Consider the following 10,473-nt stretch of genomic DNA (forward strand, 5'->3'; position numbering starts at 1 on the left):
AAGTCTTTGAAAGGTCATGGTGATCAGAGGAGTTCATTGGGGAGCTGAAAAAAACCAAATGTACTTATCTTCAAAAGTAAAAAGTGGCTACAGGCTGTCGCACACTTTATAAAAAATTACAGGGCACGTCCTCATGGACATCATTTACTGGTGTGTGAAGGTCAAGAAGGTCACTGGGAACGGCCAGTGTGGATTTACCGAAGATAAACTGCGTTTGACCAGTGTGATTGTGTTTTGCAATGACATGGGCTGGCTCAGTGGACGGGGGAAGAAGGGTGGATGTCATTTTAACTTTCGCAAAGCTTTCAGCGCAGTCTCCCATGTTATATTTGCAGCCAAACTGAGAAGATAAGTCTTACAGGGTGGATAAAAGGTGGCTGAACTGTTAGACTCAAAGAGTAGTTGTCAGTGATTTTAAGTGTGCTGGGCAGTTACCAGTGGCATTCCTCAGTGGTTTCTCCTGGGGCCAGCACTGTTTAACATGTTTGTGAATAATGGGATAGAATACACCATTGTCACATTTGCAGATAACTGTCAAATTGGGGGAATGCCTGGTATGTGGTAGAGCAAGACTGCCATTCAGAGGGATCGCAACAAGCTGGTGAAATGGGCTGTCAGAAACCTCCTGAAGTTCAGCTGAAGTACACGTGAAGTCTTACACCTGGGATGGAACAACACCCTGATGGATACAGACTGGATACTATTGGGCTAGGGCACAAATCTTATGAACCTGCAGGTTTTGATATACAACAGTATGAGTGTGAATCAAGCAATGCACTCTTGATGTAGTGAAGGCTAACAACATACTAGCTGCATTATCAAAAGCATAGCCAGCAGGTTGAGGGAAGTGCTTATTCCATTCTATTAAGGACTCATTAAGCTGCTTCTGGAATACTGTGTCCTGTGTACATGAGAAGTTTTGGTGAACTGAAGTGAGTCAGCGGAGGACTCACCAGGTACAAAAAATCATGAGGAGACTCGAGCATATGATGTGGAGGACAGCTTTAGTGAGCTGGGTTTGATAACCTTAGAGAAGGCAACAGCTAAGGAAAGGTTCTAATTACCATCTTCTGCTACCTAAAACTTACTACAGAGAAGGAGCTGGACTTCAAGAAGGTGCGCAGGGAAAGAACAAGTGGCAACATTCACAGGCTGCAGTAAATGAAATGCTGATTGAATGTTCAGAAAGTTCTGGACAGTGAGTGGTCAAAGCACTGAAATTGCCTGCCCAAAGAGGTGGGAAATTGCCATTCTTGAAGACTTTTAAAACTCAACTGGACTTGGGCCTAAGCAGCCTGATCTAGTCTTGAGGCTAATCTCTGTCAAAGTGAGCAGAACCTCAGTCATTAGCTTGAGTACCACTCAAATTCCAACCACTGAGTAGCACTCCTTGTCTCCACTGATCTTCTTTTCAAACAGGGAGGATTTTGGAGGCTTACTGGAAAGACAGCACAAATTGAATGATTCAAGAAAAAATATTCTAATTGTCAGTGTCCTCATCTTACAGTTAATTGTTTGGTTTCTGTTGTACCTCTGTGGGTACGTTTCTCTTACCTCTCAGGCTGGACTAGATGACCTCCAGAGGTCCCTTCCAACCTAAACTTTTTTATGATTCTGTGATTCTACCTGCAGAGGTCCCTCCCATCCTACGTTTCCATGATTCTTACTTCGTTGGATATCTTCTGTGAAGTGGTAGCAGTCCTTTTCTCACCCGACAGCCAGAAAACTTTGGGACCTATGGTGCAACTTTTTGTTGCAACTCATCAGTGTTGCAACACTAATCATGTGTTCAACACCAGGTGGTTAAATCGGTAACATGAGTCTTTCAGCCTCATATTCTAGGGGTAAAGTTGTCATTTGTCCTGGGAATTACTTACTACTTGTTGTGTTGCTTATCCTGGAACACCTGTTCTGGTAAATACTTAAGAAGTGATGAGTTATGTATCATGCATTAGCTGATTCTCTGAAGCATAGCTACTGTCTTAAACAGACTACCTGATTTTACTGAGCTTTCCCTCCTTCCACGTGCTTATACACTGTACTGGCAAGAGAGATGATTAGACATTCAGGTCTCCCTAACTTCTCGTTGAGAGACCAGTTGCACTAGAATATGTGCACCTTTGAGGTACACTGGTACGTTCACAGAAAAAAATCCAAATCACTTTTCACTTCTTGTATCAAGCAGGCATGCCCACCTCAGTTCAGTCCATACTGACTTCTTGTGGTGGGATTCAGCTGCCTGAACATAGATGCCGTAGGGTACCCTGCAAAGCTGTTAGGGCATAGGTCTCCCATAGACCTTTCATCAAGGATGCCTGGTGGTTTCTAAAATGACTGTATATGCATAGGTTTAGGGTGCTGAATCCTGCCCTTTAAAAAAACTGCAGCCACTTTAGGGCCAGTAACTGTTCTGTTTGTGTGATGCTTCTATTGCAATAATACAATGGAAACCCTCTGATGTTGCTAATAATTCTTTTTAATTTTCTAGCCCCATCAAAGAAGAAAGCAAGGTGAGAATATAACCCCCACAGGGGAATCAAGAGATTATTTTCTTTGAGATCTCTTTACATATTACAAAGATCTTATTTTCTGTAACAAACATTGTCACGTACGGGCAAATATTTTATATTGTCTTTCTACTGTACTACTTCCTCTTGTGTAAATTGTTCCTTTCTCTCTGTGAGGAAATAATCTGAAATAAAATTCGCTATTCAGTTTAGAAGTAGCTATGGCTTTTGAAATACTGTGCTGGTTATGCATTTCAATAGCAATCTGATGTACTCATGCACAAAAAAATTGCAATTCAAATTTCAAGGTGTGACCACTTTCTTGGGGATGCCATTGCCCAAGTAAGTTGTATAAAAGGCACCGCTGGTCATACAGGAAGAAAAAACCCACCATTACTTTAGTCATCTCCTTTAGTTGATCTGTAAAGAAGTTCATCAGTACTACTGATCTCTTTGGGAGTCACTCAGAATAAGGACCTTTAAGAGATATAATATTGTAGGTATGCCATAGAAAAAGATATCCTATATAGGTAAGCAATATAAATTTGGAAATGGAAATATTTTTATTCTAGATGCTATGAGTAAGCCTAACTTCTTGTTAATCTTTGGAATACATCTTAATATTTTCATTTCTTTCCTTTTAAGGTGGGAAGATGATTATAAGCATGAGGTACGTAGAGGTGGTAATTCTGCAAGTGTCTTATGTTGTAGCATTTTCCTTGCTTTTCATTTTTCTGAAAAACTTTTCTTATTTGGCTTCATTTGCCATTGTATTAATATTATTCCAGAAGCAAAATAGCTGACCTATTGACCAGAGTTTTGTGTTCATCACAGCAGAAGGGAAATGAATATTGTACATCAGGATGCCCATCCACCTTAGCTCTCATAAGTCCTGTTCAAAGTCACTGAGAGTCTCAGACCCAGTGTCTGCAGGTCAGGTCTCCCACCCTGTGCTGCAGTCTTTGCTTCTCTGTTTTGCCCCTCTTCACATCAAATGTATTCTATACTGAAGGTCTGGTTGGTTTAAATCTTAAGATATAGCTAAAGACTTACAGTCCTTCTTTCTGACTCAAAGGTGAAACTCAAAATGCTCTCCCTACTCTCTGTCCTGAATAGCACTGTACACAAACACTGAGAACTGTCTCCTTTTTATTTTAGTGGCAGAGATTATTTTGTAATCTGATGTGTTTTGTGGTGATGTCTTGCTCTTTTAGGCCTCGGGTACTATGCTAGATGCAGGTGGGCACTTAACTTTTTTTTAAAAAAGGGGTTGGACCTGAGTGAGGAAGGCCTGGGAAAGATTGCTCTTGTAGGTATGTAGCTTAGATGTGAAATGTGTTCTTCCTGGTACTGGAAGTAATGCAGTCGCATTTGTAGTGGCTGCCACCTAATTGTTATTGAGGGCCTAATGTTATATGTTTATGACTGTGACCTAAAAATTACTGTCTTTTCTTTGTGTTGACTTGTGTGGTTGGATAAAAGATTAAAAGGTTGTGTTTTGTACAAGATGATACAAAAAATACTGCAGTATTCAGTCTTTCAATTTTTCTTCCCCTTTCTGCAATCCCACAGAATGATCCTGTTCGGAAACAGAAAGCTCTGGAGTTCTTGGTATGTATGTAAAATGATTGTGATAAGAGTTGTGCAGTTTCACCAGTATGATGCAATGAATATTGTGAAAGAGCCTCTGATTACTGATCAAACTCATTTGACCACAATATTAATTTCTAATTAAAAATTTCTATTTTAATGGACTCTGCCCTTTGAAAAGCTAGTGCAGCTGTGGCGTAATGTCATAGAATCATAGAATGTGTTGGGTTGGAAGGGATCTTTAAAGGTCATCTAGTCCAACCCCCCTGCAGTAAGCAGGGACATCTTCAACTAGATCAGGTTGCTCAGAGCCTCATCAAGCCTGGCCTTGAATGTCTCCAGGGATGGGGCATCTACCACCTCTCTGGGCAACCTGTGCCAGCGTCTCACCACCCTCATTGTAAAGAACTTCTTCCTAATGTCTCATCTAAACCTACCCTGCTCGAGTTTAAAACCATTGCCCCTCATCCTATCGCTACATGCCCTTGCAAACAGCCCCTCCCCAGCTTTCTTACAGGCCCCCTTCAGGTACTGGAAGGCTGCTATAAGGTCTCCCTGGAGCCTTCTCGTCTCCAGGCTGAACAACCCCAACTCTCTCAGCCTGTCTTTATAGCAGAGGTGCTCCAGCCCTCTGATCATCTTTGTGTCCCTCCTCTGGACCCGCTCCAACAGGTCCATGTCCCTCTTGTGCTGAGGGTTCCAGAGCTGGACACAGTACTCCAGGTGGGGGCTCACGAGAGCAGAATAGAGGGGCAGAATCACCTCTCTGGATCTGCTGGCCACGGTTCTTTTGATGCAGCCCAGGATGCGATTGGCCCTCCGGGCTGCAAGCGCACATTGTTGGCTCATGTCCAGCTTTCATCCACCAGTACCCCCAAATCCTTTTCTGCAGGGCTGGTTTCTAGCATGTCATCCCCCAGCCTGTAGTGATAATGAGGATTGTCCCAACCCAAGTGTAGGACCTTGCACTTGGCCTTGTTGAAGTTCATAAGGTTTGCTCAGGCCCACCTCTCTGGCTCATCCAGGTCCCTCTGGATGACATTCCGTGTCAGCTCAGAACAACTTGCTGGATTAAATGTGAGCTCTTTACCTGTTCTCTGGATCATTCTTCCCTTTGCTGAGGAGCTACCCTGACAAGCAGTGTTCGCAGCACTGGTGTTGCTCGTGTGGTGTTGGCTGCCCTTATCTAATGGGATTGCTGATAATGCTGAATGAGAGGAGCCAGTCTGGTCTGGTTGCCTGTGGTGCTGTGGCCAGTGCTGCTGCTGCAGAACTAAACAGCCAAGTGACACTGGCTGATACTAGAGCACGGCTGCTGGTGTTGGAGTGGGGAAGTTTTATCAGTTCAGTTGCTGTTATCAGTGGCATAGAAAGCCTCAGTTTGTCTTCTGGTTTTATGTTGTGAAAATACCTGACCATTTATATTTCTCGTTTACTCTGTGAAAGTCATATTCTGTACCTAAGGCAATTGCAGACTTTCACTTGTCTGAATTGTGTTTATACTCTGCAATCACAAGTAGAGGGTTTTGTGATAAGTGCTTCATTGCCAACTGAAGAGATGTTTTTCTCTTTAAGTTTTTCTTATTTTTTCTTTCTTTTAAGCTGTGGTTACTTGTGACTGTAGGAAGAGGTAGAGAAAAAGCAAGTCTGGGGATAATTACTAAACTACCCAGGCTGCCTATATTCTTTTAACTTACTGTAATCACTTATAGCTTCATAGACTTACTAATCAGTCTCTTTAGACATTAAAAAGACAGATAGCCATAATTGTTCTGCGTTTTTTAGAATTATATCAATATCTTTTGGTATCTCTCATTCCCAAAATTACACATGGGACGATTATAATGGAAACTTTCATCCTTCTGTTACTAAAGTGGGGGAATCAAAGGCATTTGATGAAGGTGCTGAAGCTCACTTTTTATTCAATTTTCTACACAGACAACATAAATTTAGGACTTGCGCCCTTCTCCATCTGCAACAAAATGTTCATGATTGATAGTATGGGAGTGGCATGGACATCCAGGGTTTTGTTTTACCTTCTGTCAGGCCATAATTATGTTCACAATTCTGTTTTCTTATACATAGGTGTGTATACTTGTATTATATATGTCTTATATATCAATGAATAGTATAGACTTGGTTATACCAAAATCAAAGTATAACTTTGATCTGTTTGTGTATATGACACTTTTAGCATCCTAATGACCAGTTCTGTTTTTCAACAGGAGACTTTCCACATCACCTCAGACTCCGAAGCAACACTTGTTGTTCATATTACACAGGAACTCACAGAAGCTTTGAAGGCCTTTTGTGAAAAGAAAGCAGCAGTAAGGAACTTAATCTTGACCAGAGTTGGTTTACCATTGGGAGGAAATGAGTGGTTGAACTCATTGTGTTAACACCTTGCCAAACTGTAACAGTTCAAGCATAGGTCAACCCGCCACCCCCCCCCCGCCCCCAGTTAAATATACTTTACTTTTTTTTTACAGTTTCTAAGTACCAAATACATTAATTTCATGGCACATTTCTGTTAGTTTTCCATCATCTTCCATCTGTTTTGGTTTTCTTTTGTACGCGTTCTCCCCCTGTTTTGGGCACCATTTTGCTTCATGGTGTCTGGTTGTCATCCTTCCTTTGCAGTTGGTCCCTTGTGTGATAGCTTTTCTTCTAAGATTAATCAGGCTTTAAGTGCTACCCAAATGTGCCATTTCTTTCTTTTCTGGGCATGTGGATAAGTCTTTCTTACTGATGACTTGTAGCTCTGCTCCCACTTGAGAGCTTTAATCTGTTCAGACTAAGGTAGACAAGATGTTCCTGTCTCTCTGTTGGCCCTTACAAACCTCCGTAGCTTTTTTTGCATAAAAACGGAATACCTGTAGAAAATGGGGTCTGAAGAAGGACCAGAATCTGTACAAAAATGACTCATCACCTCTGGTAGCTACTGGTTTCCAAAATTCAGCATGTGTTTTTCTGAAAGATATTTCAGACTATTTTTTTAGATATTAATAACGCATTCCATGTCAGTTGAGCTATGGTAACTGTCTTTGTGCAAATGTGCCACCACCACCTTTTTGAGAGCTACACTTTCAAAATGTCAGGTACTTGAATATATTACAGTCCTCTGAGCTAGTTAAAAATTGTTTTCATAGCTTAATCTCAGGCAGTAGCTGAGCCTTGCATTCTGCATTCCCCAGCTAGAGACAGGATTTGCATGTGTAGCAGTTTTACATTTTAGCCAGGTGATGTTGAGGGATACGGGTCAATAAAGTAAAGAAATTTGGAACAGGTAACGTTGTCTTCCCCACACACATCATTCTGTTCTCCTCGTGTACCTCTGCCAAATAATTCTTTTGAAAATTGTGGTTTAATGTGGTAATTGTGAATAACAGAACACCACATCCTTCATTTGGAGTTTGCTGTCAACTAAAATTGTAGTTTGCTAACTTTCCGTGGGGAACTTACTGTTTTGGTTTTTTTGAATGCTCAAGATTTGAGTTTAAAACCAGACATTCTGACCTTTTGCTTTATCTAGGTTAATTATACTAGCAATCTGAGGCCACTGATGTCAGTATCTCAAGGTGAATTTCTGGGAAGGAAAAGCATCCCAAATCATTATAAGCCATATGGAAAATCCAAAGGTAATTTAGACGCTTTGTTCTACTAGTTTAAGCCTATTCTTAACACTGCACAGATTGCAAAAATTTGCTTTTATGGGCAGCCATAGTGCTTCTTTGCTGGAGTACTGTGTGTCTTTGCCCTCTGAGTCAGTTAAGGGTATTGTTTTCTGAAGCCTTAATGACTTCAGCCTTGACTAAGAATGTTTCTATCTCACTGGGTAGAATTACAGCAGTAGAGGTTATTAGAAATCCAAGCAGTAACACCTGCCTGGTTTCGGTGTGAAGGTTGATGTGTCAAGGTATCTTCAAAGGAGTATTTGCCATTCTTACATTGAAAGTGAATGTACCGGTACTGCTAAGGGATACAATGAAAGAGATTTTTAGCTTGTTTCCTTAGACTGCTGGCCTTCTAAGTAGTTGTTTCCCTGGACTTCCCACAAACCTTAGGGTGAAAAGAAGCTCAATAAGAAAGGACGTAAGCATGAGCTGCAAAAGTAGAGCTTTGGCAACTTTTTGGTTGGCTGTATTTCTAAAGGATGTTAAGGCTCTAATTTTGTAAACCTTTTCTATTTTTTTTCCCTGCAAACTGCAGAACTGATACATTTAATAAGAAAAAAAGCACTGACAGGAAAACTTACAAATTAAGCTAACCAATTTTATTTCATATCCACGGTGGATTAAGAGCACATGTGCTACCACCATGTGCCAATCAAGTGTGTTAACTTCTTGAGAGATGCTAAGCTTTACTATTTGTAATTGTTGATATATACTGTTGGTGTATCCTGTTCTCCACGAACTGTCTTAGATACGTGTTGCTTTAGAGGCCTTCAAATGGCCTAGTCCATTTTCAGGTTGCTTTGACAGTAAAGCATAGTTGAATTCAGATGATATATCAGTTCAAGTGATTAATTGGTTTGAGTCAGTTGTTCCCCTCCTATTATTCTTTAATTTTATTCTGCTTTACAAATCCAGCCAAAGAAAGAAGGCTGGTCTTTGCTAATGCAGTAAATATGCATTAAACACCATATATAGTCAGACAAAAAAAAGGCTTATACCGAGTTAAGTTTTATTTTACAAAAAATCGCACCAGTTGCATTTAACAAATTAGTAGTGCCCTTTATTTATTTGTTTGTTTGTTCAGGAAATTCTAACTGGAATCAAGGTTTTCTGTCTCAATATGAAGAGTGTTCTGCAGATGCTTCTTTTGCACCCGCTAACTTATACGGTTACCAAATAGATGATGGATCATCTTCCTATGGGCTGAGATCTAATGACTGTGCAATGATGTCTGCACTCAGGGACTCTTTTGCTCTTCAGACTGGAAGTCCTGCCAGTGGTATCAGTGAATGGCTGAGGCAGTTCAGCCGATCTGCTTCTGGCAGTAATTCAGCTGGTGGGGCTTCCTCCTATGAGACAAGTCCAGTGAGTGAGTACTCGGCAGAATATATGTCCAACGATGTGCGAGGAAATGGGCTCCCTGATAACAGAGTCTCGTATGGTGGGGAATGTACAAATTGGAGGAATCAACAAGCATGTTCAAAAGCAAGGAGTATAAGTGACCAAGGATTACCCTATCCCAATTCTTCTGCCTCATATCCTTCATCTGGAAGATATTCCACAAACTATCCTTCACAAAGCTATTCCTCTTACAAGAACAATGAGTCTGTGAATACTTGTACATCTTCTGCAAATTCTGCTGCTTCAGGAAGAGGTGGCTCCAGGTGGAACGAGGACTCCAGGTGGAACGAGGACTCTAGATGGAACCAGGAGTCTAGCTGGAGCAAGGAATCTAGCTGGAACCAGGAATCTAGGTGTCAAGGATTCAGGCATCAGAAGTCAGACTACAAGAGTGATTGGGGTTCACATCAGTACTCGTTTTCTGGCAGTGGTTCGTACAGGGATTACCAGCAATTCAGAAGCTCAGATAAGATGTTTGATGAAGATGCTGTTGGTCTTACTCCCAACATTTTGAACAGAGTACGAGGAAAGGATGTACCTACAGTGACCAGGATGCTCAAACAGTTGGCTCCATATTATCCAGCACTTCAGAGTAAGTTTGTGATTAGTTTTCACGTAAAATGAGTTACACCAACATAGTTGCTTTAACATAAGCAGGAGACTGCGTGTTGCAGAGATAGTATACTCCATTCAGTACACAATTCAGAGTCGAGTTAATTTTGCTCAACATTTCTGTCAGTTGAAGAATGGCATTAATTGCCTCTCTGAGGAGACTTTGCCTCTTGACAACTAGGTAGAGCTGTGAGTGGGAGGAAATTTTTATAGCACAAAAATTTCCTGAATTGAAAGGTTTGTCCTCGGTCATCTTGCTAGCTTGCTGCTTGTGTCATGATCAGAGTTTGTACTGTTTGGGTAACAACTATGGGGAGGGCATGCATTGGCATAAGGAAAAAAATATTGGTAAGTGTGCAGAACCAGCCTTGGATGGCATTATAATAGATGAAAATGCTCCAAATGGATCAAACACATTGGGATAACAAAAGAGAAATGTTATCAAAGAGCCGGGTCGTTATATGACAAATTATTTTTTCCAATTATTGCAAAAATATTCCTTAATGTTAAAAATAGTGATATACTATTCAAATAAAAGATTCTCCTTTAGAAACAGATTATAAGAGGGATTTAAAGGGAGTTAGGCACATGCTACTCTACAGCTGTCACTGGGCATAAGTTTGGATAGAGGTGAACTATGCTTATGGTAGTAGAATAAGGATAGTTAGTTAACAGTAAAACTTTCATTT

At 40.9% G+C, this 10,473-nt stretch overlaps 1 protein-coding gene across 1 annotated transcript in view; it reads left to right on the forward strand.

Annotated features, from left to right (window-relative positions):
- The window catches only part of LOC128906265 (uncharacterized), a 40,776-nt gene that overhangs the window by 24,404 nt on the left and 5,899 nt on the right, over positions 1 to 10,473 (forward strand). The window contains exons 10-15 of the mRNA XM_054193296.1: positions 2,489 to 2,510; positions 3,153 to 3,177; positions 4,080 to 4,118; positions 6,323 to 6,424; positions 7,630 to 7,735; positions 8,856 to 9,764. Coding sequence (XP_054049271.1) covers positions 2,489 to 2,510; positions 3,153 to 3,177; positions 4,080 to 4,118; positions 6,323 to 6,424; positions 7,630 to 7,735; positions 8,856 to 9,764 — 1,203 coding nt within the window. The remainder of the gene's footprint in view (positions 1 to 2,488; positions 2,511 to 3,152; positions 3,178 to 4,079; positions 4,119 to 6,322; positions 6,425 to 7,629; positions 7,736 to 8,855; positions 9,765 to 10,473) is intronic.

This window comes from Rissa tridactyla, chromosome 2 (assembly GCF_028500815.1).
Source record: "Rissa tridactyla isolate bRisTri1 chromosome 2, bRisTri1.patW.cur.20221130, whole genome shotgun sequence".
Classification (NCBI taxonomy): domain Eukaryota; kingdom Metazoa; phylum Chordata; class Aves; order Charadriiformes; family Laridae; genus Rissa; species Rissa tridactyla.